The 25,979-nt window shown below is 37.6% G+C and overlaps 1 protein-coding gene across 1 annotated transcript in view; it reads left to right on the top strand.

The window, feature by feature from the left end:
• The window catches only part of NAV2 (neuron navigator 2), a 247,619-nt gene extending 221,968 nt beyond the window's left edge, over positions 1–25,651 (top strand). The window contains exons 24-40 of the mRNA XM_067296249.1: positions 57–140; positions 947–1,058; positions 1,728–1,873; positions 3,990–3,998; positions 4,405–4,577; positions 7,189–7,342; positions 7,867–8,026; positions 8,513–8,613; positions 8,980–9,075; positions 9,495–9,663; positions 11,688–11,923; positions 13,130–13,284; positions 13,785–13,856; positions 14,317–14,513; positions 14,934–15,052; positions 20,616–20,819; positions 21,953–25,651. Of these exons, the coding sequence (XP_067152350.1) occupies positions 57–140; positions 947–1,058; positions 1,728–1,873; positions 3,990–3,998; positions 4,405–4,577; positions 7,189–7,342; positions 7,867–8,026; positions 8,513–8,613; positions 8,980–9,075; positions 9,495–9,663; positions 11,688–11,923; positions 13,130–13,284; positions 13,785–13,856; positions 14,317–14,513; positions 14,934–15,052; positions 20,616–20,819; positions 21,953–22,078 (2,313 nt within the window). The 3' untranslated portion in view covers positions 22,079–25,651. The remainder of the gene's footprint in view (positions 1–56; positions 141–946; positions 1,059–1,727; positions 1,874–3,989; positions 3,999–4,404; positions 4,578–7,188; positions 7,343–7,866; positions 8,027–8,512; positions 8,614–8,979; positions 9,076–9,494; positions 9,664–11,687; positions 11,924–13,129; positions 13,285–13,784; positions 13,857–14,316; positions 14,514–14,933; positions 15,053–20,615; positions 20,820–21,952) is intronic.
• Positions 25,652–25,979: the final 328 nt, after the last annotated feature.

Genomic DNA, 25,979 nt, shown 5'->3' with positions numbered 1-25,979 from the left:
TTCTTGTTTGTGGGAGAGAGCAGAATACTCACTCTTCTGTGTCATTTAACTTTCAGGCTCACCTTGTGGCAGCATTTGAGCAGAGTCTGGGAAACATGACCATTAGACTGCAGAGCCTGACAATGACAGCTGAACAAAAGGCAAGTCTGAGAAGTATTTGTGGAAGATATAGTTACAATGATGTGTATCCCAGATGGGCAGATCCAAGGTGACTTTTAAGGATTGTCACAGCTGTGGTGCTTTTGACAGATTTAGAGGGAAGCTGAACTTTTCAGTTGCATTTAAAGTAAAATGTGTATGTGATTTAGACCAATTTATTGGTGAAGACTTTAAGGCAAGGGGAAGGGCACTGTCAGTACAGAAGTCTGAAGTTCTGTTCCCAGCTTTGTTGCTCTTGCTCCTTCAGTAGCTGTAGAAAAGATCACGTACGATGTTTGCCTTAGTTTTCTCAATTGTAGTGAAGTAGTAAAATGTAATAAAAGCTTGGTAGAAAATACTTGTTTGCTTCACTGTTATGTTATGACAGCCAATCAGGTTATTCCTACAAATTGTTGCTTTGGATGCTAGCCTTCAGTATTGCTTCTTTTTATGATATATTTCTTCCCATTGCATCCACATGTGTGCATGTCCAAAAGAAATGCTATGACAAATCATTGCAAGATAAACAACACTGGATTTTTAAACAGTGTACCTCAATATACATTATTGCTGTGTTAAAGAGCATGTACATTTTTGCAATTGAGTATTGCAATAACCAAGCTATTTTGTAGTCTGTTGAGGGTGTGCTTCCCCAGATAGGTCAAACCTCATTTTCATCTCTTTTTACATATATATTCCCTAACTGCTCTATGAAGTACCAGGGCTCAGCTCGAAAGATAGTACCTTGGGAGCCGTTAGATACCATCTGTGTTTTCAGACATATCACCAGTTTTGTTTCATCTTCAAGGATTCAGAACTGAATGAGTTAAGGAAGACTATCGAACTACTGAAGAAGCAAAATGCTGCTGCCCAGGCTGCCATTAATGGAGTCATCAACACACCTGAGCTCAACTGCAAAGGTGAGAAGCAAGCACTACATTTAGCAAGTGTGCAGTGCTCATGAGACATGAGTCCTCTTGGTAGTATCTGATGTAACTGTACCTGTCAGAGATCTATTTTGTCTCATGACCACGCTCTAGTAACTTGTTTTGGTATAATGTGGGGTTTTTAAATGGATATCTATGTAAACAGTACGGTAAATTCTATGATGAAATGATTGAGAAAGCATTTTAACAAAACTTTTCTGTGTGATCTCTCCGAATTTACTGTCAGCATTTAGTAATTCACCCCTCTAGATACTGACATGAAAAGGGAGCAAAGAAGCCCTTCTCCAAGCTGTGTCATGCTGTGTAATGGCCTTATTTTCTTCAGCATTTTCTATAATGTCCTGAATGTAATTTTCCTGAATTTGACTGAATGCAGTCGTGTAATATCTCACTTCTATTACTCCCAGTGATTTATGCTGGGACAGATTGCTGAAGAAAAGGTTGGAAGGATCTGTGTCTAAAATTTTAATCTCTTCATGAGAAACAAGGATTAGGTAGCACTGCTTTGAACTACACAGTGCCTCAGTTGGTGCAAATGACTGTAAATTTGTTTATTTCCCAAAATATTTCTTTAGAATTGAATGATTAACACAGAATATCAAATTTCTTAAATAATTTTGGCATTGCCTCCCGTGAATCCAGGTACTGGAGCTGCTCAGCCCACAGACCTGCGGATCCGAAGGCAGCACTCTTCAGATAGCGTCTCCAGTATTAACAGTGCTACCAGCCACTCTAGTGTGGGAAGCAACATAGAAAGTGATTCAAAGAAAAAGAAGAGGAAGAACTGGGTGAGTGTATTTTAACAGATTGTGTGAGGTTTATATAAAATTGTCAGAACATGCACAGTGAAATCTAGCCGTTCAACTCCTCCTTCCTCCATTTCATGCAACAGGTCAGCACAAGGACTATGCACTGTTTAAATCCTGTGTAAACTCTCTTTTGAAGACTTAATTGGATTGTAACTGATGTATATGCTTGTGTTGACTCTGCGTAGGAATGAATTTTACCTTAGCAGCCAAAAGGCCAGTTGTAAAGCAGAAATAACTGTCAAAGATCCGTTTTGGCTAAAAGTAATACGGTGTCCAATCCCTTAGGGAAAACTCCACGTCTGTCATTAAAGTAAAACAAATCCATAATGAGAGAATATTTTTACTTTTTTTTCTTTTTGGCTTATAGTGCTTTCTTCTTTCAAGTGAACATGTTATATCCTTTCTGAGATCTCTGTTTTGAACATTACCATGGAGCTCTACAAGAAAAAAAACACCAATTTTAAAAAAATTATTGTGATAGACATTTATTCCATGAGGTTTTGCAATACTTACCTTTCATTTCCAATTTTTCCTTCTTTGCTCATCATTTACTGTGTACAAGGTACCCTGTACTGGAGGAAAGGTACATCCTATTAAACTCCATTTTGAATTAGACCGTAACTGCCTTAGTGACCTTAGTCTGATTGTAGTTTGTACTGAAGTCCCTAGCTCCTATAATGTAGCCAGCAAAGCAATCCACCCCTTCCTTCCCACTGAATTTAAATCTTCTTAGATCTTTTGAGTATACAGATAAATCTGTATTGCTACAAAATGTTGTTTGAGCTGGGAGAAGTTTGATCTGTATTTGCATGTGATCCTCTTAGAAAGTTTTATGAAACTCCTGTACGATAAGAAACAGTTTCTTGAGTAGGATCTTATTTTAATGTCCTTTTTATGCCAGTGGTTTCACTTCAATATGTTGCTAGCTCCTTCATAATAGTAGTATTTCTTCTCTGACCCTAAAATCGTTGGTTGAATGGAAACAACGTCATCTCCAAATCCTTGTCATATGTTAATTACCAACAAGGTAATTTGCTGTAACTTGTAAATTGCTAGTGACTCGCTTAATTTCTATGAGATTAACTTTTTGTGATCATAACCTTAGTTAAGATAAATACACATTTTTTAAATTTTTTGTTTTAGCTTATATTCTTTGTTATTGTAACCTAGTAAATCTCATCCTATAGCAGCCTATGTTTCTCATTCAACACACGACTATCTTTAAGGAAGATTAAGGAAACATCTCTTTATTATAAAGAGGAATAAACATTATAAAGAGGAATAAATAAATTATAAAGAAGAATAGATAAAAAGTGGAAGAAACAGGAGAGTAGTTTGTTTTTTTTATTGAAAATGAGCACATTGTTGTAAAATGAAGAAGCTAAATCAGGATTTTACTGAGAAAATATGTAAGTTGTGTTTGACTCACCCGTTGTTTATTTCGCAAGTACTGGTGACATTCTCAGCCAAAATCTTTTTATGTAGAAACAATGCAGCTGACCAATCAGGACTAAAACAAAAGATTTTCAACATTTCTTACCATAGAAATCCTAGTCTAGTTAAAAGTGACTTTCAGCTCATATTAAACCAGACTCTCTGCAACATGTAGTTTGCGATAGTGTTAAGCAGTGTTTAACTGTAGCTTCAGGATAACATCAGTTTAGTCGCATTAATATTCAATTTTCTACTTGTTTGATAAATGGCAGTCCTGTTAAAAAGGACTTTTTAGTTGCAGATAGGTAGAGAAAATTCAGTGGCTTCTGCTGGTGAAATACCTGTCCCTGCAAAGAAGAATAAAATATTAACTTGGTTGTTGGCCAAAAATTTCTTCTGAACCATGGAGAAAATATAGTTTAAATAGTTAAGAGATCTGGATCTTGTCTCCCTCAAGTAGTGCAAAAATGAATGGTTGTTTGAACCACCCATTTCTAGAATATATAGGGCTCCAGTTTCAAAGTATCTTCTGGTATTTGTTGATTATTGGTCATGTTTGTCTTAGAAATCCAAAGCTTTCCTTGTCACTGGCTTTATCTGTTAAAACATGTCTTTTTTCCTTCCCCCTCCTTCTCCCTTTTGCTTGTGCTTCTTCTGGCAGGTCAATGAGGTAAGGAAGACCTACTTTGAACTATGAAATACAAAGCTAACCCACCCATTTACATGACTAACCATTTCAGCATCATTAACCTTGACTGAGCCGTGTTACATTATAGCTGCAAGTTACAACATTGCTATAAAACCCACTGCACTGAACAGAATTTTGTGTTTGTTATGAAATAGTTATTTTAAAAATAGGAGGCATTGATATCCAGTCCTATTGAAAATTTACCTTATTAATCTCATAAAATTGTTTAGGAAAAAAAGCTTTTGATTTTCTTTTACCCCTATTAAAAATACATGTGAATATGGCTGTATTGTTTGGAATATTTGCATGTTAGAGTTTTTACTCTGTGGCTTTGTTGTCTGCTTTCATTGTTAATGATGTCTCCACTCTTGTGGTGGTTTTTTTTCAGTTACGCAGCTCCTTCAAGCAAGCTTTTGGTAAAAAAAAATCTCCCAAGTCAGCATCTTCTCATTCAGATATTGAGGAGATGACCGATTCTTCGTTACCTTCATCACCAAAGCTACCACACCATAACTCAACTGTTTCAACACCATTGCTGAGAGCTTCTCATTCCAATTCTCTGTAAGTGGCTTTTTTTTTTCTTTTTTTTTTTTTGCCTTTGTAGTAAGTGATTTGGAAATGCCAGATTTGGAAAATGAAGTGGAAGGAATCTCACTGTGCTGGCAGAGCAATAGAGAAATAGCATGTTTAGAAAAGATCCTAGTTTTACCGGACACTCTAGGCCGCTTTCCAGAATCAAACAGATTCTGTGTAAGAATCTGCAAATCTGTATAAGCACCACAAGAGTTTGACAGCTGTTCAGTTGCATGCATTACCAAAAGCAGTTGCTCACCATGAGGCCACAGTAGAAGACACAGTGGCCCAGAAAAGACTGTCCTGCAGATCAGAGCTGGTCTGTTGCCACTGGCTTGGTCCTACTCCCAAGGGATATTTTTATTATCTCCCAGACAAAAGCCCTGTTTTGCTAAGTGCGTTGTATCTGGTAATATCCTTAACCCTGTCATAGTGGCAAAACAATGAGCAAAGATACTACTGCCTACTTTGGCTGTTCTGCAGTCTGCACAGATTACAAGCAGAAGATAGGAAAGTTGAATTTATATGTAAGCTGATTCCCAACCCATTGCCTTGGCATTGGTAGGAAGCCAAAAATCACTGTACCTTTACCATAGTATAATTTAATATTTTTTGGGGGTGTTATCTCAGCAGAACCTGTTCTGTATGAAGAATATTTATAGCCAGGGTGACCTTGGAGTGCAGTACTAATTGGATCTCTTGCTATTAATTAGTCAAACCAGGTCAAGTCTGGGATTTTGCTTTCTCTGTTGGCTAAAGACAGCACCTATTTTACTAATCTGCAGTGATGAGTTCCTAGTTAAGTAGACAGATTCAGATAAAGGTAAGAATTTACTGGGAATCAAACATCACAGTTTAGTGATAGAGCTGCACTGATCTAACATCTTGCATCTGATGAATGGAGGCAATCTCCTCCTCCTTCCTTCTGTATCTCTCTGCTGCCTGTGCCTGATCCTTCCCTTGCACTGGTTCTGCTACTTATCAGGCAATTCCATGGAGCCGATTCAACATATTAAATTATGTGAAAAATAATATGACAAAAATGTGAATATTTTTTCCTGGGTTAGTGAGTTGAATTGGCTCAGTTCCAGAGATGACATGAGGGCATGACAGCACAGCCAGGAGAAGGCTGGGCAATGAGGAATGGGAACAAAGTTGCCCCTTTTGATAGTAGCAAGTTATTAGATGGGCTCATCTGTATGACCAAACCATACCCATCTGCTTGTGTTTGTATGAGAATGAAATACAGGCTTTAAAGTCAGGGCTTCTGCGTTGTTGCTTAACTCACTTTACATTCATGGGAAAGTTGCACACGATCTTGATGTTTCATTTTGGCCACCTATGAAATAAAGTTAAACAATTGACTTAGAGCACTGTTAAGTCTAAATTCACATTTACAGCATGCTTGGAAAACTTTGTAAAACAGATTTTCTGTCAGTTTTGTCAGTCGCTTCTTCACTTGAGTAGGGATAAATACAAAAAGTTGTCAGAGATAGCACTGTCAAACCTGTAATTATCAGACAGCCTTACGAACTTGTAGATGTCATACAAAACTTCCAGCCTGATTTCAAAGCAAATGCATCTGAATAAGTACCCAAACTTGAATTTTTGCCATCACTTGTTTTCATATAAAGAGATGAAAACAATAGCAATAGTTTTCAGCCAAATAATGGTGGTGAAATGTTAGTATCAGACGATAGTTTCTCATGACTGCAGCAAGTTGTGCTTTAGAACTCTTAAGGCCAGAAAACTGGCAAATGATGATCCCATCTATCTCAGTCAAAATACTATGTGCATACGTCTTGTCTTGACTAGACTCTTGAAAGCGAAAAGGCTAAGCACAGGCTAAGAAAAGAGCAAATACATGAACTGAGGAAAGGGTAGTGTGTGTATTTTGGCTTACTGGCTTTTTGGTGGGGAAAACATCTCTCATTAACCTGACTTAGGGAGAGACATTTTAAATGAAATCTCCCTCAAAGCATGCAGCTGTGTAGTTGATCTTTCTATGGATACATTTACATGTGTGCTGAAATGTTACTCATCCAGAATCTTTCTGGGAGGAGAACGAAAGAAGAACACAAAAATTTTTTTAAGCATGAGTGCTTTAAAGTGAACAGGAATTTATCATGCTTGAGTAGGTGTAGAGTTCCAAAGCCCTCCAGAACATTTCAGGGAAACCCAGCTGTGCACACCTGGTGAGCTTTAAATCTTTCCGTAAACTCATCAATCTCCAACCGACTGCTGCTACTGCCTGCACCCCCTTCACTTACTTGGATTCTGGCTTTAAAATATTTCCTTTATGGCAACTACCATGAAAAAAATGAACACTATCCAATAGTAGATGATTTCCAGAATTCTGTTTCATATGCTGATTAAAGAAAAATTACCTTCAAACATATCTGTTTGACTAGTCTCTAATTTTTTCATGACTTATTTAACACCTGATTTATGTTATCATTGACACAATAAACCAAAACTTTTGCCTCCTTCCTGCAGAATAAGAGAGGTTTCTTTTTTCCTTTTACTAATAAATGCCAGTGAAACACTATGAAAATTAACAAGTGATCTAGTTTAGTGCCTATATTTCAATTTTCTCCAGTATTTCTGAATGCACTGACAGTGAAGCTGAAACAGTCATGCAGTTACGCAATGAGCTAAGAGACAAAGAGATGAAGTTGACTGATATTCGTCTGGAAGCCCTTAGCTCTGCTCATCAGCTTGACCAGCTTCGGGAGGCGATGAACAGAATGCAGGTAGGAAATAACCGCCCCAAATATTACAGTGTATGTTCACATGCTAAAGACTGGTCATCCCACACTCTGTACAGATTTTAAAGTAATTCTGAAGTTTTTGAATGCTTGTTAAAAGTCCCATTTTGCTTTCTTACAATATTATGCCCAATGCTTAGTTAAAAATCAAATTGAATGCATTTTGCCTCCCTGAACTCTGCAACCATAGTAATTTCAACCTTAGAAACCCATGGGGAGACTATTTCATTGACTAACAGTCTCTTAAACAGTTGCCATGCTCTAGCTTAAAGTGGCTTCATTTCAGTGTTCAGTAAATTCCCATGTATTTATGTTTTGTAGGATACTTTGAAAAGTTTTATGGAAGGGATGTTATAATAATTAAAGATCATTACTTTATTAAAATAAATTAAAATATTATGAAAATTGCATTTCTACTAAACTAGTGTGTATTTTTCAGTTACTTCTGTTACTCTCTTTTAAGTGTATGTTTTCACTGTGCCTCCTAACTACTGAATTGTCTTTTGAAGAGTGAGATTGAAAAATTAAAAGCAGAAAATGATCGGCTGAAATCTGAAAACCATGGCAGCTGTAGCAGGGCTCAATCTCAGGTTTCCATTTCATCCTCCCCAAGACACTCAGTGGGTCTCTCTCAACACAGTTTGAACCTCACGGAGTCGACCAGTCTCGGTGAGTTTAATGAGAAACATGGTGGGCAGGTTTTATCCTGTACTTGGAAGATTTGGTTTGGTTAGCTGTGGAAAAATGAAAGCATGAGAATTATTAACAGCTAAGGTGTGGAAATATGTCAGGAGCTGGCAAAAAGCCTTCTCTTCGAATGTCATCATCGGTCTGCTACACCCCAGAGCATGGTTGTCCAATTATGAGCTCAGCTACAGAGAGCCATGTTCAGAGCCATTTAATGGTGTACATTTGCCAGGGAGCTGTTTTATTTGGTAGGAAGGAAAATACAGAGTAAGTGACTAATAAATTTCATTGTCCTTCCCATTTTAAGAGTAATCTTCATATTTGCTAGGGAAGTCAGTAAACCTGGTTCTCGCATTTTATCTCTGGACATGAGAAGCCCAGATGTTTTTTGTTTGACTACAGTTAGAGGCATGAAGCTTGTTGTTGTCAAGATACAGCTGTGCAGCCGTTGATGTTTTCTGTTCGCAGACATGCTGTTAGATGACCCTGGCGATGGCTCTGCTCGGAAAGAAGGAGGCAGGCATGTTAAAATAGTTGTCAACTTTCAGGATGAAATGAAATGGAAGGAGGTGAGTTGTATTTTGTCTCCAGTTTTGAAATACGAGCGACTTTGGATTTGAATTCTCTGCCATGTTCCAGTCTGTTTTGCAGGCTTTTATTTCCAAAACATTTTAAAAATTTTCTCAGCAAAATAATTCACCAGTGTATCACTACTGATAGACAAGGCACTCACTAAGCTCCTGCTTCCTTAGAACTGCAGAATGCCAACAACTCTGGTTCAAGTTGCCTTACGGGACTAGTCTGCAATAGTTTTTTTGTTTTGTTTTGTTTAATTAAACAACACAAAAAAATAGGCAGTATTTTAATTACCTTACGCAGGCTTGTCTGACATGATTAGGATTTATTGATTTAAATTTATCCGTGTGTGCATTCAGGATTCCAGGCCCCGCACCTTCCTCATAGGCTGCATTGGAGTCAGCGGCAAGACCAAATGGGATGTTCTGGATGGCGTTGTTAGGCGGTTGTTTAAGGTAAATGAGTACAATGTGCTGTGAGTTTGAATTCTCCCATTCAGCGTTCCCAGCATATTTGACAACAGGAAGCCTATACAGGGGCTCAGATATGCATCCTGATTTGAATTTGGGTTTACATCCAGGAAGCACTGAATGTTGTTCCTCTGTGACAATCTTGTCTCTGACAAAGACTCAGTGTGTGACTTTGGGCAAGTCAGCTAACTCTGCTTTTCTTAGTTTCACCATCTGTAAAGTACATAGTTACTTGTCTACTCCATATGGTTTTTGGGAGGATTAACTTAGTAGCGTTTGTACGGGATTTTGACAGTACCAAGCAATACTTAACTCTCAGAGGGTTTATTACTATTGTAGCATAGAACCTACAGGCACAAAGATGGCAATGTTGCCTAAATTTTCATATCCCTTTTTCACCATAGGAGTATATCATTCATGTGGATCCAGTGAGTCAGCTGGGACTGAATTCAGACAGTGTTCTGGGCTATAGCATTGGAGAAATCAAACGCACAAATAGTGCAGAGACACCTGAGCTGCTGCCTTGCGGCTACCTAGTTGGAGAAAACAACACCATTTCAGTTACTATCAAAGGTAATTATACTTGATTCCTCGGTCATAGTTTTCAGTAATTACAGTTTTATCAAAGTTGCTGCATCAAGAAACTCGGAGGAGTGACACCTTTTTATTGTGTTTCTTTTTCCTGTCTCTGTGTTCAATTTACTGGCATTGTAGCCCTTGTCTTCCCGTTTGATAGAGACAGTGCTAGGCACTGCAGAGATTTAGTGACCATTTATAAATTCAGCAAATTTTCAACCTGTAGCAGTAGAAATAATTATACACATAGCAGTTTTCTCCAGAGGTCTTAAATTGGTGCCTCGAGTCATGCTGGAAAACGCTTCACACCGCAAGTGACACAGTGGAATTGTTTGAGCGGGACAGTACTATTCCAAATAAATAAAATCCTCAGAATTTCATTCACCTCTATGTAACAGCTGTATTTGCTATTTACTTTATGCAGAATAAAAAAGATTAGGCTTTATCTAACTTGCTTAAGAGTCTCTCCTTAGGTAAGGCAGGATCCCAGAATCCAAGATATCTTAAGCTCTGGATCTTCTTTGAAAGAAATTTTTTCAAAATGTGTTGTTTTCAAAATTTGCATCAGTTTCATTATGTGATGCTGATAAGAACGTAATGTTTATATTTCTCCCATAAGCCCATTTGGTTTCTTAGGAAACCATTTTTATAGGACTATTATGAAACTAGATTTGAGGATAAATCCTCAACCACTGTATTTTGAATGTACATCAGCTTGCCCCAGGTTACGCCAGTGAAGCATCTAGCATAGATCCACATAGAGCTGTAGAGCAGCATGATACTCATGAGCTATGCCAGACTCCCGGTAGCGCAAGTTCAGAGTGTGGCTGTGGCATTTAACTGAAAGTATTTTGATTTCCGAATATTAGTAAAAGAAATCAATTACCTTGTGTAGCAAGCAGAAAGACAAACTAAGCCAGGAAGTATCCCAGTTTACTGAGGCTTGATGCAAACCCAGAGCATTCTGCTTAATTAGAATACATTGTTCAATAGTATAATGTCAATCAAAATGTTGCTTAAGGACTAGCCATATCTATAAAGCTGCAATCCGACTTTGTTTAACTTGCAGTGGCTTGACTTGTACTTTGAAGGTTCATATGTGATAACATTTTTCAATAAAATAAAAATATATTTAATTGATGAGAATCAGTTATTCATTTATACCTTTGAGATATAAACCTGCCTATATAAATAGTTAATATTCCAACCATTGGGGTGCAGATATTTGTCTGTGTATGATCTGCCAACTTCCTTTTCTTCTGTTTGTTTTCAAGCAATGTATGTTTCCCTGAGCCAGTTTTGCCTAAAGTGACGGCTGATATTGCGTAAATGCTTATCAGTAGGAGTTTTATGTTAGGAGAGATAACTATCAGCACACGGAGAAGGAGTTTAATTACAAGTGTTTGGGAAAGTAGGGGGAGTTGATGATAGCTGTTTTTTTGTCTACAGAATCAAAAGTAAACAGGTAAATTCTGTGTGAACATACTGTACCTGACAAAATAACAGTGAAACAGATGGTTCATGTGTTCAAGTGGAATCATTTTTATGATAACTTTTATCCAGAGAAGGGCTTGGACACAACAGATTGTAGTTGAGTGGTTTGAAAACTGGGAAAGCTGTAATGCTGCAGGATGCATGCTAAACTCACAGCCACTTCTGCTCTCCCTGTAACTGCTTTATATATCTGCCCTGCTCTATCATGAGGGATACCGGAGGCAGGGAAGGGATTTATGTCTGGAGGAAGGAACAGCTTGATTACGTTAGGTCTAAATCCACTGTTTCAGAGTTGCATTTTGGGGGTTTCTCATGCAATTACTGAGTCCAGGACATTCAGAAAAATAACATTTTTCAGTTCTCTGTGGTGCCTAATCAGCTGTTTCAACTAACTTTGATTTTGTTCAGGCTTCACTAATAAGATGCTTTTCAGCATTACAACTACTTAGTAAAAAATCTTTTAAAAATGCAAGTAATTTAGAAAAAATTGGGAATCCCCCTAAGTGAGGAATCTTTTACTTTTGCAGGTATCTGTGAGAACAGTTTGGACTGCCTGGTGTTTGAATCGCTGATCCCAAAGCCTATACTGCAGCGCTATGTCTCTCTCTTGATGGAACATAGACGGATTATCTTGTCTGGCCCTAGTGGCACTGGTAAAACATACCTGGCAAATCGTCTCTCTGAGTATATGGTCCTTAGAGAGGGCAGGGAGTTGACTGATGGAATTATTGCAACCTTCAACGTGGACCATAAATCTAGTAAGGTGAGGAAACAGAAATCATCCTTGCACAACAAATGTTACCATATATCAGAAATGAGAGCCTGCTTCTTTTTTATTCATCAAAAATAGGCTAACATGATTTTAAATTTACCTTCCTTTTTAAAGCATTGTATGGGTCTTGAAGGGAATGCTATTAAGGCTTTCAAATCTGCAGTTTCACCTGTTTGTTGGCCTGAAATAGTAGGCTTCCAGGTGTGTATTTAAGCACCTAAAGGTGTCATGATTTTCAAGTGGCTAGGAGCCTGAGAATTGCTGAGGAACTTAAACACCTGTATAAAATTCCCAGCAACTTCAGTGATCCCTGTTGCATGTGGGCTTTTTTCCAAAAACCATCAAATGCATCTCTAGGCTGTCAGAGTTTGTGCAGCTGCAAGTATCAGCAGTAGTAATCTGCATAAGCTGTTTCTGTAGTTACTGTTGTCCAGACACATTCCTGAGCTGGTAAGGCATGTCTCTGCTTTTTATGTACTTCTGTTTTTGCTGAATATACCTCCAATGAATTTCTAGGTTAAAAAAAAAAAAAGCTGTATATTTGATGGCCTTAGGCAAATTTTCCTCTGGAGAAAAGAGCTGGTTGAAAGTGTGGTTGTAGCCCACTAGTATAATTTGAGACATGCTATGTAATAAATGCTTTAAAGATGGTGAGAGCATTTCAACCACACCCAGTCACCCAGCAGTAGCACTGTGAGCTCATCATTCTTTCATGTTATTACTGAAGGCATCCAAATTTGGCCTCTGCTGAGGATTGCTTTATTTGAGATTAATTCTGTGTGCTTTACTTAGATAGAAATACAGTTGCAAGAACCTATAACAAACCTAGCTGAAATGTAAAACAACTCTCTGGCTTAGTATATAGAGATTTGAACAAGTTCCTGAAAAGAAGAAAAAATACATTTCAGACCTCATCAGATTAGAACAGCACAAATGAAAAAACATAAACCAAAAGACAAAATCTTACTTCCTTGAGGACCTTATCCCACACAGGATTTCTGATATAGTCTTTGAATCTTTAGCATAACATACAGAAGAGAAGGAGAACCATATTTTTGTATTTCTATGAGGAGAATGTGGACACTGGTAAGATGGCAGGTTCTTTCGCTTTAGATTTCATGACAAATACAGTAGCATCTGTCTTAACTGGCTTTACAAGGAATATGATGAAAGCTCTTTTTTGTGTATGCTCTGCAGGAACTCCGCCAGTACCTGTCGAACCTAGCAGACCAGTGTAATAGTGAAAATAATGCTGTGGATATGCCTCTTGTAATCATTCTGGATAATTTGCATCATGTTAGCTCCCTGGGAGAGATCTTTAATGGACTTCTAAACTGCAAGTACCACAAATGGTAAAGAAATATTAGAACCACATTCCTAATCCCTATACTGCAGTCAGACAACCACAGTCCAAAATGTGATCACAAAGTGAACTCTGGATTAATTTGATAGAGTTGAACTGAGAGGGCCAGAAACAATGTTATAGATAGTGCTTCATAAAAGCCTCAGAGTTTTTTGCTTCATAAAACTGTTAATTTTTCTGTAATAAGTAATAAAAATGTAGTGGAGGGTATGGGTAATCTGCATTCCTTTCATGCAGTAGATGTTCCATACTAAAGGCCTGTTTTTAATGAAGGAGTCTATTTTGAAACTTCCATTTTGCTTTCATAATTTAATGTTCTTATAATTCAAATTCTCAGTAGAAAATCTGGTTATTTATAATGGCAAAAACCTGCTTTGACAAAAGAGGGTTGAATAATTCTTTTTTAACGTTAAGATCTTATTAAAAAGTGGGGTTTGTTTACAAAGTTTCCAAGTTTGATTTGCTTGTTTTCTTTTTTTTTTTTAATAGTCCGTATATTATTGGCACAATGAACCAAGCCACCTCCTCAACACCTAATCTTCAACTTCACCATAATTTCAGGTACTGTTTATTCATGTTTCTCATTTATGTTTTTGAAGTGGCAAGAGAGTAAGGGCTACTGAGTCATCTGCAGTTGTTCTTATCAGCTGAAATGGCAAACTGAAGGAGAAATACCATTCTCTGCTAGTTGTTGCCCTAACATGTGCAGCTTTACATTATGATTCTGTTATTAAAATAACTAGAGTTCATAAATCTTTTACTTTTCAGAGGTTTTTCAAGATATTAGATCCTCAAACAAATTTAAAATATGATAATAGGCAAAGCAGATATTGAATGAGAATGAAAATGAGACGAATCAAAACATGAAGTATTTAGTCTCGTGAACTCATAATTCTAAAATATTTTTTGCTAGGAAAAATATGAGAGTGGGATAACCCTATAATAAGTAAAATTTAGCCAGAAGAGTTGTGTTCTTTAGTACGAAAGATAAATGACAGACATTTCTACTGTCCTGCTGTAGATGGGTGTTATGTGCTAACCACACTGAGCCAGTCAAGGGCTTTCTTGGTCGTTTCCTGAGAAGAAAACTAATTGAAACAGAAATCAGTGGCAGGATGAGAAATGCAGAGCTGGTTAAAATCATTGATTGGATTCCCAAGGTCTGGCAACATCTGAACAAGTTCTTGGAGGCTCACAGCTCCTCTGATGTTACTATTGGTAAGTGTTCTGCCCATTTTGGCAACAAATGTGTTTCTAGACCAACATAAATGTATATATTATATTTCCTTGTACTACATCAGGTAAAAAAGGTTTCTTTAAAACCCTACATTTAGATTGCAATGTCCTCTCAAGGAAATTGTATGAGAAGTTTCTAAACTCTTTGTAATAGACCTCGTTAAGTCCTTGATGCACACTGCATTATGAAATCTGATTAATTGTTTTCTCCTGAAAAGCTATACTTTTTCAAGTTGTTTGAAAAGATTTTTAAACACTTGGGAAGAGCAGTGCACCAGATAGGTATGTTTGTTTTCTCATCCTGGGCTCCTTTCTCTAGAGACTTGGAAGTTGTTGATTGATCCTATTTTGATGCATCTCATGATCATGATTTGACTGTAATCTGTGAATTTTCTTTTCTAGGTCCACGGCTCTTCCTCTCTTGTCCAATAGATGTAGATGGTTCTAGAGTTTGGTTTACCGACTTGTGGAACTACTCCATCATCCCATATCTCCTGGAGGCAGTTAGAGAAGGGCTACAGGTGAGCAGACAAACATGAAAAATCATAGACCTATCTGGTATCTATCCAAAAGGCATCTTGAGTGATATCTATCCAAAAAGCAACGCAGCACTGGATAAAACTGAATAATGACAACTTTTTCTGTGGATATAACTTGGCACGCTGAATACTTAAATGTCTGTGAAAATTTAGCCTAAAAAGTCAAAAATTTCAGGAGGAATTGTTCTTTTCCATATGTAAGCCATTTTGAAATATGGAGTGGAAGCACCAAATGTCCAGGTTAGATTTTTGAAATGTGTTTAGATGCCAAACTGTTGGTATTTTTAGTGGGAGTTAGGCATCTGAATATCTTTCAATAATCTGTTCCAGAAGCACACCTGAAAATTGTGTATCTGAAACTGTGTATCTGCATGTTTGCGGTCATTAACTTGAGTTATGTATGATTTTCCTTTATAAATTAGATCTTTTCAACAGAGGAGGAACAAAGCCATATACGGAGAGAAACATATTAATGAGTGATAGGATCAATATCAGTGACATTTCAATTATTTCTCAATTTACAGGATGAATTTTTGATTGGATTCCTTCGTAATTCTTTTGGAGCCTATAGTGACATTTTCATTAATTGCCTATACTTAGTATCTGATTCATATTCTCTAGCAATTTGGACAGTTTTAGGCATTACCACACAATTCTTAGTGTGTCTGTGTGACCCTGACTGTAAGTACATGTTGGAATCAGGAGGTGGGTTCAACATGAGACTGCTACTGACTTGCTATGCAACTATGGAAAAAAATGACCAAAAGGTCATTCATGCTTCAGTTCTCTGTTCACAGGATAAGCATGGCAGCACATATTTTAAAGGGCAGTTTTGGAGATAGCATAATCAAAAATCAGTAAATTCTGGGAATTGCATGCATGAAATTATTTTTAATAAAGCTTTTCTGTGGGAGAACTCCCTCTATTTTCATAACATGAAGAGCCAGGACAGAGGGCAATCTGAAGCTTTCTCCTTGCAGCATCTGCTAGTAAGATGGGCTCATTTTAAAGTTACTTTTTTTTTAGTAGAGCTAAATGCAAGATCACACGTATAGAAACAAAAAAGGTAGGTCACAGTTGAGAGTCTGGAAGATTGAAAAAGGGCTAAAAATTAATGGAGAATAAATAGTTAATTTTGACAATGCATTGGAAGTTTGTGGTTTGGTAAGGGACAAATGTCATTTTGAGGGCATAATCTATAATTGTATCTCATAAAGGTAGGGAGAGGATAGTACTGTTTGCAAAAAGTCTCACTAGGGAATGGGATTAAAACTTGTAATGTCAACATTTCGGAAAGGATGTTGAAAAAGTGAAAAGTGTTCATAAAAGTGCAATAGGTATTGTCTGAGATACAGAAAACATTGTTCAATGAGAAAGATGAGAAGATCAAACTATTCAGTTTATTCAAGAGGAAGTAAAAATGTGACTTGGTCTACAGGAGATTTCTGCTTTAGTCTTGGAGTAAAAGTCTAGTAGATGTATGACACATCTGGACTAGAAAGAATCAAACTATAAGCAAGACACAGGTTTTTATTAGTAAGAAGAATTAACTGTCCTCCATCAAATAGATTTCTGTCTGAGGTCTTTCTAAAACAGAAATAAGTCAAAGAAGTTATGGGCTCTTTGGAATTATGGGAGGGTGTCAAAAGGATGGAGCCAGACTCTTTTCAGTGGTGCCCAGCAACAGGACGCGAGGCAACGGGCACAAACTGAAACACAGACAATTCCATTTGAACATGAGGAAAAACTTCTTTACTGTGAGGGTGACAGAGCACTGGCACAGGTTGGCCAGAGAGGTTGTGGAGTCTCCTTCTCTGGAGATATTCAAAACGCGCCTGGATGCGATCCTGTGCAACGTGCTCTAGGTGACCCTGCTTGAGCAGGGGGGTTGGACTAGATGATCTCCAGAGGTCCCTTCCAACCTCAACTATTTTGTGATTCTGTGATTATTGTATCATGGCATGGTTCCTTCATGTTTTTGAAGAATAGTCCTTTCCTTTCTGATACTTCTTAGGGATTCAACATTACAGTATTCTTCAGGATGACTTGCCATTATGATATGTAAAAAAGTATGCAAGTTTTCTGTTTAAAAAATACTGGGATTTTGGTTTGCTTTGCTTTTTTTGTTGTGTTTCTTTTCTGTACAATACTCTCTCTGTATCAGAGATTCAGCTCTTGTCTGCATTGGAGTAGCTGGCAGAGAACGGAGAAGGAATGAAGACACAGCAGTCTGAGTACTTAAAAAGAGAAGGATTTTGTGTTGTCTGGTTAAGAAGCAGCTTATGTTTTGCTTGCTAATTCTGCAGCAGGGATTTATACAACTTAGCAGAGAGTGAGGATAGCCCTTTCATAGAAAACTGAGATTTTACTAGTGGCTCCTCAGAACTCTATGAATAGGCGAATTCTTCAGGTTTTGGTCAAAATTTCTGGAAACTGTATTTACCATGTGAATTTCATCAGTGCCTTCAGACCTCATTTTCTTTGAGATGATTGTGGTAGGCGCTTAGACATAAAGAACATGATAGGTCCTAAAGTAGAACACAGATAAAAGTACTTCGCTAAAATAGAACAGAAAACCTCTCGGACTTTTTTTTAACATCCAGAAGAAGAGGGAAAATGCAAAGTAGAACCACTTTACTTGAAACTTCTTTATGGGGCTCCTTTAAAGGAAGGTAATAGGAACCAGTAATCTTTTTGCCCTAAAACAAGGGAAGGGACAGGTTGTGACTTTATTTTCTTCTGAAATGGAGAAAACTGATAACTCACAGTGATACTGGAGCTCATTATATTGTGCTTGGGGCTCTCACATCAGCTGATCTGTAGGTGTGGAAATCATTGAAACATTAATAACAAAAATGAAGAGAATAGCAATTAATAAAACGATCTGCTTGCTTCCTTATTTTGCCTGCTATCTGCATCTTGCTTTTGGTTCCTTGAATGGCATGCATTCGAAGTCTAAGGATTTTAGTTTCTCAATTTTTGATTTAGATTCTCTTTCTGCTTTGATCCTATTTCCCCAAATATCACTAATAAGTTGCCTTTAAATAATTTCTCAGCTTATTCTAGAACTTTTCTTTTGCTGAGTTTGTGGATAAGAATCTGACTTCAGTCCTCAAAGAGTAGCCAGGGTTGTGCTAATTAACAAGCTGTGCTTAGAAATGTGTGTTTCATTTTGGGTTTTTCTGTCCCCCACACCCACAAAGACTCCTTTGAGAACACATCTTCCCATATGAAATTGCCTGCCAGAAAGGAAGGGTGGACTGCTGATTTCACTCTGATCTCTGTGGATCTAAACTAAACTATTTTTATATTTCTGTTTCTCATTTAGAGAACTATTTTGGGTCAAAGACAAGTGAGCCAAATGGATCCTTACAATAATTGCTCCCATTGGAGCTGCTGAGCTTGCTGTTCTTCAAAACAGGGATGTAAAAATTATAGGGTTATATCAAACCCTTGTTCTTGCTGCTTGTTGTGTTGACTGAGAATACAGCACCAATAAAAAGGGGACCCAGGGACCCTGTGGCTTCCTGCCACAGTCGCTCACACTCTAGTGCTTTTTCTTTGGTGCTTGGAGAACCAACCTGAGGGATTCTTGCCTCCTAATATTATACACCACCTCACTCTAGAAAACATGCCTGTGAAAGGGATACACAGAAGCGGTTGCTGTGGAAGGGAATAGTTAGTTAGTGATTCAGGCTCTCAGCTGCTGAAGATACGTGATTATTTCATATATTGAAGTGGGAATTTTACTTACTAACTAATTTTCAGAAGTGAACTAGGAACACACGAACCTTCTAGGTAGCAAGGACTGTGTGAAAAATATAAAATTCTCTTCACTTAGCAACTGTCATGTATTGTTCATAAATTCAGGAACAAGATTAAAATAGGGGATCTGGTTTACCACAGCCTGAAGACATTATGTTGGGGAAATAATATACTACAGCTCGAGGATTATGAAGACTATTTCCTTTGTGAGAGAAGGACATGTTTAAGATTGCCTAGCACCACCTACTGGACAAATGTGCTCTGTGCTGTGTCTGATGGGGTTCTGTTTCAGAGTAAAGCAGGTGCTGGTATTTAAAGAAATTTAATGCTTCACGATTTCTGCATGGAATTTGACTGCCATGTATTACAGAGTTTGCATTCACACCCACCATCTAAGTTTAAGTAAAACTTAAGTTTCATATAACTCTTACAGAAAGGCTCTAGCAGAATAGATAAAAGACTTCCTTTAGCCTGTGTTTTTTAACAGAACCAAATTTTCAAGGAAAGGGTTAGGCTGTGAACTACAGACAAAATTTCGAATGAAAGGTATTATCATTATGTAATACTGCTTAGGAATCTTTGTCAAAGTGCCATTCTGACAGCACTTGCCTGATGCATATGTGTGGAAACTCTCTGCTGCAGTGCAGAAAAATCATCTTTGGATTCTTGAACCATGCATCTCATTGAAGTCAGTCCTTTGCATTCTGTTCAGATGCAGCATTTTGGGGGCCTGTTTGGACTGGAAAAAGTAGTTAGCCTCTGTGGTGCAAGAATGTTCCGATGATTTATGCCAATGTAAAGAATAGCACTGGTAAGCTCAAAAACTTGTCCTAACTTTCCCCATTTGGCAATGGGGAGGATAATAAAATGAATGCCAAAAGAAAAAAGGAAAAAAAGATGAGGAAGGTGAGGTAGTCTTAGATCCTTCAAAGAGCTGTAAAGTTTCCTTGTTCTATCCCCTGCTTTTTCCCACCGTGTGTTGTATAGGAAAGTGAGAGTTCTCTGAATTCAAGAGATAAAATGACAGTGATGATGTTCAATTCTTGAAAGTTGTTTGGCCCAGAAAATCACAAAGCAGAAGTGAAAACCTGAAAATCATTTGAACTTCTACTTCTTTTTTATCTGATTTTTTTATCTGATTATGGCAAACCTATCTGAATAGACCAAGGAGTAGAATAAGTTGGGACTCAGCAACTCAGTCTGTTCAAAACAGAAGATGTCTTTGAAGTAGGGCATACCTACTTAAAATAGGAACATGAACATAGCCAAATTCTTCTGGCACTTTCTTGGTTGAGTACAGAGAAATTCCCCTGTCTTGAAAAACCTTTGCTATGACATTCTTCATTATTGCTTGATGACAGGTATCACGTTTCCTCCTGTGCAGGTTCACTGTGATAGCAAAATTAGGTAACCCAGCTGCTGTTGCAAAGTAGATATGAATGTTAATGGCCTCTAGTGTGTATTTACCTTATTTAATCAGAAGAAGAGCCCAAAACTTTCTGAAGTGAGGTTATTTTCAGGTTTCCTTTTCTTTAAATGGTGTCGGTGCGCTGCATTTGCAAAGGAGCTGGTCAGCCTCTTCCAAGTCATTTGCCATTAAAAATAGCTAAACTTTGTGTATCATTTGGATGGTGAAGATCTCATTCATTTTTCTTCAACTCTACTTGAAAACTTTTTCTGCAGTGGAGTAATCATGGCACATTCATTTTGGTTACATAAGTGCTGAGTAAAATGGTAGACTAACAGCAATGTTTTAAAAGATGCCTTTGCACTTTTCCAGCTGTATGGGAGGAGAGCTCCCTGGGAGGATCCTGCCAAATGGGTAATGGACACTTATCCCTGGGCAGCCACCCCACAGCACCATGAGTGGCCTCCTCTACTACAGCTGCGGCCTGAAGATGTGGGGTTTGATGGCTACTCAATGTCAAGGGAAGGCTCAACCAGCAAACAAGTTCCAGTGAGTGATGCTGAAGGAGATCCTTTGGTAAGTTCTCATTTTTTAAATGGCAGAACTGGTTAGTTTTCCTTGTTAATGGGGATTAGAAACAGGAATAAAATAATAAAGTACAAGCTGATAAGTGTTTCAGAGTTTTAGAATGAGAAGGAAATCTTTCTCAGGAAGTCATAAAGTCAGCCCATGGAATGTGCATTGGCACAGAAAGACCATAAAGTTTTGTAAGAAACAGTGGCAGAAGCTTGTCAGATTCATTTTTTGAGGATATGAGCTGTGAATGACTGGCAAAATGTATAATAAACTTAATTTCTACACTGTGAAATTCGGTAGGTACATTTGCACATCTCTGCTGTGTGTGTGCATAATAAAGTTTGTGAAATGAGTGATTTGATTACACATATTTGAATAACACAGTGGACCCATTTGATTTAGCCTGTTTTGCCAGAATTGCAAAATAGGCATGTTGCTTCAAATGATTCTTGAAACTGTTTTCTTTCTTCTCAAATGAAAATTGAGATTTCCACTGTATATACAAAGTAGTGCTCTCCATGACTGGGGTCTAATTTATGAATCAGAAAGTATTGTAAAGAAATGTTAACATGCATTTGTATAGAATGTATACTTTTAGCTAGAAGTTGGACTTGATATACATTTCTTCCGATGGGAGGCGGTTATTGAAACTGCTGTGCAAGTTATGAATGCCCTGAAGCTGTTCTTTTGAGGTGTACATTTTTCTGGACAATTGGGAGTACTGAATAAGTGTGTTACAGGTTTCACTAGCTCATGTATATATACACAAATATCAAGCTACGTGCAAGCACATTCACATAGGCTTCCTTTAACTGTTGCGTACGTATTTCCATAAGTTGGAGCAAGATAGTGGAAGGATGCTTGCAGAGTCCTGGGGAGTACAGCTGTAGACAGCATCAGTCATCTTACTTTCACCTTTACTGGAATAGCATACTGGCTAACTTGCATGCTGCTATGACATGTTTTACATGTAATATATCTCATTTCATATAGTCAGTAGTAATTAGCTCAGCTGTCTTCTCCCTTACCTTGGTTACACACTGGCAAAGTGAGTGCCACTGTGACTTTTATATGGAGTGGATATTCTTTCTGCCTCAGAATACAAATAATCCTGAACTTCTGTGCTTTTGTAGATGAATATGCTAATGAGACTGCAAGAAGCAGCCAACTACTCAAGTCCCCAGAGTTACGACAGTGACTCAAACAGCAACAGCCATCATGACGACATCCTTGATTCATCTCTGGAGTCAACATTGTGATCTTCATCAGATAGAAATAACTTATTTCCATTATTGCTGTCCCACTTTGCAAGAATCATGATGACAAACTCATGAAAAGAACATGTTCCTGGGCTGGGCTGGGCTGGTATCTCAGTATTAGAGCTGCAAGAACAAGACACTTTTGAGTCAGTCTTGAACCTGGGTGCAGGCAACCCAAACAACCTTTGTATTGTTTTTCCTTTTACAATAAGAACTGCACTATTCCTTTGGGGGTTTTTTTCTGTTTAGTTGCTGTAAGCTCTCATGCCTAAGATACTGAAGACAGTAAAAATAATCATCATTTTAAAAGAAAAAAGTAAAAGGAGGGGGGAACCTCACAACTATGAAGCAAACAGCTTTGTGCCATGTACTGTTCAGACAGAGAGGGGAGAGGAAATTTTTGCCTATGCTGCTTCTGACCAAACACATTTAGGTGAGGGCTGGACTTTTACCAATCAGCTTTGCAGATTAAGCTCAGCTTCGTATAGTTCTGGTGCTATAACAATATTATTTGCCTTGGTAATAATATTCCATGAAAGGCAAAGCTGCAAAACAGGGAAGTTTGAAAAAATATAAAAGAGGGGAAAAGAAAAAGCGCTGCTCTCCTTGCCAGTCTGAGACCTTGGCTTGCTTTCATTGTGTATTTATAAAGGTATACTATATATAAATAGGAATATATATAAATATATATACAGTCTGAACAAATCAGGTTTTTTCAAACACTGTGTAACAAACAATCCTACTAAATGTTAAAGATCAGGTAGCCCGTTGATATTCTGGGCCTGATTCTCCTCGCACTTAGGTCCATGTAACTCAGTTGACTTCAGTGATGGTGTACGTGATTTACAGTGATGAGAGCGACTGCGATGCCTCTGCAGGAGTTGGTGGAAGGGCCATGCCCCTGCAGCCCTACAGCTGCGACGGAGCTAAGGCAGCACGTGGGCATGGTCGGCCCCGCGCACGAAGGTCAGCTGCACCCCTGAAGGGATTAATCAGACTTTCCGTTTTTAATTCTTGCCATGAAATGTTACAGCTGTTTTCTGAAAACTTTTTTGGGGGGGTCAGAGTTTTTGTTCTGATCAGCACAACCATAAATGGGTTAATTAAAACTCAGCTCTGTGACAGTTCCAGTGCTACTCTGGCGACAACATTTACTTCCATGACTACTACTCTTAACTGCAGAAAATAGTATTTTAGCAGTATCTAGGTCTGGAAAAAAGGAGGGAAGGTACTGCATCCATAAAGTCTTTAGCTGGGCCATGCTCTTGAGTTTTGGCAGAGCTGTGAACCTGCTTTTATTTCTCCTCCTCTCTGAACGCACACACCTACACTATCAGTGTTAAGGCTTGTACTTCTGTTGGGGAACAAGAACACCTTGCAATGAATTGCACTTTTCCTTTTTTTGGAAGCAAATGCTTACAACACCATCACCACAGTGTCAGCTGTCTCAGGCTGTACCTCAGCAAGAATTTCAGTCCTCAGTATTGATTTGTACTAGCCTTTCCAGCTATCTTTTGGTGCTGAATTTTAAAGCGATGCCTTATTTTGTACTAATTGTGTTGATTAAATTAGTGCTGTATTTTATGGGATTTTATTTAAATAAACAAACAGGGCTAAAGTCATCTCTTGAAATATCATAAGTTGCTGTGAATATTGTTTATATGAGATATTAGAATTTGTTTAAATGTGACAAAAAAAGGAGGGAAATGAGAAAACTTTTCAGGTTCATATCAATCCGCAGCTAATAGATCACTGAAGAGCTGTTTTACCCATGCAGGGGAAAAAAAGCTTTTCAACAATAATAAATGCCGTCATTAATAAATTACAGGAATATGCTGGGTTTTTTCATTGTACAGAAAGAAAACTTATTACAGACACTTTTTTAAGAGCTTGTTAATCCTTGTGGGTTTAAAGTAATGTAACAGACAAGTTCATGCTTCTGTGACTCAGTGAGAGGATAGTTTTATTATACCTCATGACTTTCTGTGACATGACTGTACTTATTTTGTCTTATTGAGCTGGTCTTGAATCTGCTCCTGTTACAACTTTTAAGTGCTGATGACTTTTTTTTTAAAAGAAAAATATTGTAAAAGAAAAATTAAAATATTTTAATGATGGGGGAGGGGGAAAAGAGCTTGGTGTCGTTACTGTTTTAAGCTTATGAATTCTATTTGATTATTTCATTGAATGAAATACCAAGGCTTACTCAGTCAATGTTCCTAGTCCAGTTCTTGGTACTGTAAAAATGGGACAAATCTGTATGGAATCAAATACACAGCATGCTGCTGATGATTTGAAGAGAGGTTAATTTTTTTCAGCAGTCTTGACAATTCTGCTTCCCAGCACTGACTTTACCTGCTACTACTGTGAATCTGGGTACCTAATCCTCCAACTGAATCCATGCAGCTAGAGCATGTGCCTGTAAAATATCCAGTTGCAGGGCGAGGGCTTTAAATGTACTTAATATCCTAGAAAAATTCTCAGCTAACTTTTAACTGTGTCCTATAAGACATGTCTAAAATGGTATTTTATTTGTGAGGAATGGGGTATTTTTTTCTCATTTTTAATCCTGTGCTTAAGTTCAGGAAAAAATTTCTATTGCTCTATTACTTTTTTATTGACACTAGTTTGGATTACAGTAAGTAAGAGGCAATTTCAAGTAGGCTAGTCATTTTAAGCATCACAATACAATGTCTTTTCTGAAACTTCGGGAAGCAGGGTTACCTGTTGTGCACGTTTCTAACTTTTTTTTTTTATCAGGACTTTTCATAGCTCAAGTCTTTCTTTAAGTGGCTTTGCTCTCATTTAAGGCTTTTTTCAAAATGCTTCCTTTTTTTGCCTTTTTTTCCTACGAAGTTGGCTTGTTTAAAAAAAAAAAATGCAAGATTCTATGCAACATTCATGTTGAGTTATAAGTTGAAAGTATGAACAGTTTTCTTTCTGTCAGAACTGCCAAGAATTATACAGGCCATAAATGAGATGTTGTTTATTTGGGGAAGGGAAGGGAGAGGGTTGGTTAGCCTTTTTGTACATTTTGGAAAAAAGCAAGCTGATATTTCATTGTTGATGCTTAACTTCGATATTATGTGTATTAAATCTTGTCTAAATGTGGCAGTTTTCTTTGAAGAAAAATACAAAAACAAAACAAAAAAATCTTTCTTTGTGGATATTAAATGGAAGGTTGCTGTTTTGATCTAGTCGTTTCCAGTGGAACAGTTTATGAAATATGTTCTATAAGATGTACATTTTTTCATTGTAACATAGAAATGTAAATATTTGATTAAAAGTGCTGCATTTTGATGAATTTTTTCTAGCCATTTTTAAAGAGAAAAACTAGGAATTGAGTATTTTGTGTACGTTTATGATGTTTTCCATTTGCTCCTCTCCCTATTTAATTTTCAGTTCTCATTTAGGATTGGAATTTGTGAATGGTCTGTTTGAGATCATGCTCCCCTTTCTCACCCTCCCTGTTTCTCCCCCTTCCCCGCCCCTGTGTCATCGAGAATAAAGCTGATGATTGTACCAGTCTTAAATTATTCATGATTCAATAAAATTGATGCTTATTTATTCAGATTTGTGGCTTCCCTGCACTTTTTGTCCCTTCTCAATCAACAATTTCTGTTTTGTATTTGAAGTTTGTGAGTTTTAGTTCTTATTTTTGCTGGTTTCTTATAAGTACTTGTGAAAAGATGCCAGCAACCCTGAAGGCTACGTACCCACAGAAGTCAGCTGGAAAAATAGGAGGAAAATCATTCTAAGTCAATGAGGGAATATAGACACCACAATCTGTTTAAAGGCCTTGTCTATATGAGGAAATTTAGCAGGGGAACTATACCACTGATTCTCTCCTATAGCTAATGTTTCCACACAGCGTCCATCAAGATCTGCTCAGGACAGTCTA

The sequence above is a fragment of the Apteryx mantelli genome, chromosome 4 (assembly GCF_036417845.1).
Source record: "Apteryx mantelli isolate bAptMan1 chromosome 4, bAptMan1.hap1, whole genome shotgun sequence".
Lineage (NCBI taxonomy): Eukaryota > Metazoa > Chordata > Aves > Apterygiformes > Apterygidae > Apteryx > Apteryx mantelli.
Note: the sequence above shows the minus strand (reverse complement) of the source record. Positions and strands in the feature narration are given on the sequence as shown.